The sequence below is a fragment of the Priapulus caudatus genome, unplaced genomic scaffold (assembly GCF_000485595.1).
Source record: "Priapulus caudatus unplaced genomic scaffold, Priapulus_caudatus-5.0.1 Scaffold7, whole genome shotgun sequence".
NCBI classification, from domain to species: domain Eukaryota; kingdom Metazoa; phylum Priapulida; class Priapulimorpha; order Priapulimorphida; family Priapulidae; genus Priapulus; species Priapulus caudatus.
The window spans coordinates 690,969-694,987 of record NW_014577068.1 but is presented as its reverse complement, the minus strand read 5'-3'; the positions used below and the strand labels follow the sequence as shown (position 1 = coordinate 694,987).

The following is a 4,019-nucleotide window of genomic DNA, read 5'->3' as shown; positions in this document are numbered from 1 at the left end:
CAGCACCAGAAGTACTGGAATAATGACATAATGTCAGCACCAGAAGTACTGGAACAATGACATAATGTCAGCACCAGAAGTACTGGAACAATGACATAATGTCAGCACCAGAAGTACTGGAACAATGACGTAATGTTCAGCACCAGAAGTACCGGAACAATGACGTAATGTTCAGCAGGACGGAAATGCTGACTGATGTAAAATAAGTTGTAACCTGGCAATTTCTTCTGCACTAAAATCTCACTAATAACCACTGGTACGAACAGCAATGCATGCCATAGTAAAACGCCAAAAATCATTCAAAATCCGTCAACGACACCGGCCCAATGTCACTGACACTGGCATCTGTGATTGTTGACATCCTATAGCCACGTGTAGCTACACGGGCAGGGAACCACTGATGAAGCATATGTGTAAACATTGCAGAACGTGCCCAAGCAGTTACTCTGGTCAGGAGGTTGACTTGCACGCACGCTTCGAACGGAAACAGCTTCAAAGGTAGCTACTAGCTGTTCAGGGAATTATCCCAGAGAGGAGTAATGTGATATGCACACACCATCACCGGGGGAAGCCACCCGTTGCAGATTCCCACTAGCTATTTATAGGGGGTGCATTCCAGTGACACCTCGCAGCTTTGCGGGCCAAAGCCTGTTATAATCACACGGGTTTTACAGATTAATAGGACTAGTACCACCCCCACGTGCCCTATGACAGTAATTGGATAATCCCAATCTTGTCTCAATGTATTAAAGTTCAATGCATTACAGTTGTATGTGATGCGATGCGATATAATCAGAGATAATCAGGTAGGATGTGTAATGCGACATGGAGTAAGACTGCCTGCATGTGGTACTCGCTTGAATGCTGATGCGCTAGTAAAATGAGCTGACTACATGCTAGATAACCAACAGCAGATCTCGCATAAGGGCGTGGAAACAACGTGGGGACACGTGCGATGCCCATACCGAGGAAGTGCGCGGCCAAGTGAAGTTCTCTATAAACAGGCTCCTGGCAGCGAATTTCACCGCGCGGCAGTTTGCGAAAAGAAGAATTTTTTAGCCTTTAATTTTTGCGCGCGCATATTTATCATACGGGGATGTCCCGTGGGGTTTCGTCCGAACGGAGAAAAAATTTTGCACTCGTGATAACATCTGCGAAACGCTCTGAAGAGTAACTACTAGAAACCGAGTGGTTTTTTACCGCTAACTTCTTTCTCGTCGATGGCTCAACGACTCTCGTTGGAACCACCGAAAATATATAGTAGCATCCACACATCTCCGACTCAAAGGCAGTTAGCTGATCGTTCGCAGTGACCGCGAACACCAACGTGAAAATTCGCAGGCGTACGAGAAATGGGAGAGGACACTAAAGGAGCGACGAGGGAAGTGTCGAGTTAGTCCGAGCGAAAAATCACTGCGAAAACATTGCAGACGGCCGAGGGAGAAGCAGCATGACAGCTGACACTGACACGCGCGCGCTTGCACAACACAGACAGCACGGATATTAGCTGTGCCGACGGGGTTTTTTCCTGCGCGCGGCGGCGCACTTTAAAGCCTAGCGGACACACCCGAGCAAAACACCCTGAACGTGGAGAAAAACGTGTTTCGCTCGATGTTCGTGGCTGTGTGCGGATTCCCGAAACAAAAAAACATTGCTCAGCTGAGCGTGTTTCGCTGAACAAGCAATGTTTGATTCGCGGAACGTGTTTTCGCCTGAGCGTACGTTTTGCTCGGGTGTGTGCGTCAATCGTTCTGCTACACAGCGAAACGCCACAGACGGTCTCCAATCAATATCCTTAAAAATATCACATGACACACAAAATTGGATGTTCATTGGATGGCTATTTTTGATGTCATGTGACAGCGGCGCTGTACGCAGTGTTTCTGTATGTTTTGCTCAGCTGTGTGTGCGCTTGCTCGCCGAGCAGAACGCGAAACGCTGGAAAACAAAATTTCCCGTTTTGCTCGGGTGTGTGCGCTAGGCTTAACAGCGACTTTCTCACATCCGGCACGTGCGGGTCGCACGACGCCCGCGCCCCACAGATGCTGCATGCGTCTCCAGCACAGCAGCAGCAGCAGCTATAATAAATCGTCTTGAGGGGAGGCGGGAATTAGTTGAAATACTCGCTGTACTCGCAGTGTAGAAAAAAAAACACGGGTCTCGGTCTATAACACTTGCACTAATCGGTGTTTGCGTTGCTGCGTGTGCGTGCGTGCGGCACTCCACACTACAGATGCGCTGATGGGGGTAAATATGGCCGGTAATAGCTTCTTAGCCTCGCACGATCTGCCTGCCTGCGTCATTAATCTATACGCCTCACACCACGCCCGCTGTTAGTTGCCACCACGTTACCACATGCAGATAATGTACGTCTACATAAAAAAAGACTAGCTCGTTGCACACGCAACAAACTAACCCAACCTCGTCCGTTTCTCCTTAATTCTTACTCTGAACAATTACTGCCCTCGTCCCAAATAGGCCCACTCTACAGGCCCACCCTATAGCCCCCGTCCTGTGGACGAACCCTATAACCGCACCCTATAGGCCATCCTTATAACCCCACCCTAGATAGACCATCCCTATAACCCCACCCTATATAGGCCATCCCTATAACTCCCACCCTATATAGGCCATCCCTATAACCCCCACCCTATATAGGCCATCCCTATAACCCCCACCCTATATAGGCCATCCCTATAACCCCCACCCTATATAGGCCATCCCTATAACCCCCACCCTATATAGGCCATCCCTATAACCCCACCCTATATAAGCCATCCCTATCACCCCACCCTATAGGCCATCCCTATAACCCCCCCCCTACAGTCCAACCATGTTCCGGCGCCCCACCAAGTATAAAAAATAGAATAAGTTGTTAAATTTTTATCACTATAAAATTATAGAAAGTAAAAACACGCGAACACCGATATATATATATATATATATGTATCTATACATCTATATATATATATCTATATATCTATATATATATATATAAGTATGTATCTATGTATATATCTATGTATATATTTATCTTAGCGTCGTGGATGCTGAGATCGTCGCCCGTGCCGACGTCGACCGTGTTCTCGCGATACTCGGCGTCGATGAAGCGAACGTCCAACTCGACGTTGATGCTGAGCCGCGACGCCTGCCGCCGCAGCGCCACCGCCGACACGTCGACGATCGACGTGCCCGTGCTGCCGCGCCCGCGCCGCACCACCCCGCTGTCTGTCCGCCGCCGCCCGTGAGCGGTCAGGTCGCTCGCCGACACGCTCCGCCGCGTCGCCATGCTCCCGCCCGCCGCCGGCCAGCGCCCGAACGCCCCCTGGAGGCCGTACGTCGGCGAGAGACGCTCGCTCGAGCCGAAGTCGTCGGCGCACTGCACCTGTGATAGGTCGATGACGCAGAACGGGTTCGGGGTGCGCACGTGTCGGCGGCGGCCGCGCGGCAGCGAGTGGTACTTCCGGCCGCTGGGGGCGCCACCTTTGCCGGTCAGCGCGCCGAGGTCGACGTACTCCGACATGGCGTCGTCGTCACGAGAGGTCACGGGCCGGTCAAGACCGTCACCGCGTCACCGAGTCACGCGTATCGCGCGGAGTCACGACAGTGTCGTGTCTGGACTGCCTCGGTGTGAAGTCCAGGGTCAGTGAATTCACAGCGCGAGTAGATAAATCGTAGTTTCTTCGCGACGAGGTCTTACCTGAGCGGCCGACCATTCACGCTGACACGCACACAGGGGCGCTCGCAAACCAGTTTATCACAGTAACTGTAATTTGTTTCAGCGTGCAGACCTTACATGCACATCACCACTAGTTGTCACCACACGAGCGTTGATCATAGCGCACTGGTCTCACAGCAGCACGACTGCCGATTGCCGGCGTCTGTCCCGTTGTCGGCTCCAACCACGACACTGCAAGGTAATCGTCGCTGCTGCACGCACACTTACATACTTACTTACTTACTTACTTTACTACCATGCGGCAACACACGCACAACGAGTCGTCAATGCGACGCAGCTA

General features: G+C 51.3%; 1 protein-coding gene across 1 annotated transcript in view; it reads right to left on the bottom strand.

The window, feature by feature from the left end:
- Positions 1–3,523, bottom strand: part of LOC106805689 (spectrin beta chain-like) — a 21,131-nt gene extending 17,608 nt beyond the window's left edge. Inside the window, exon 1 of the mRNA XM_014807386.1 lies at positions 3,052–3,523. Within this exon, the coding sequence (XP_014662872.1) occupies positions 3,052–3,523 (472 nt within the window). The remainder of the gene's footprint in view (positions 1–3,051) is intronic.
- Between the last annotated feature and the right edge of the window lie 496 nt (positions 3,524–4,019).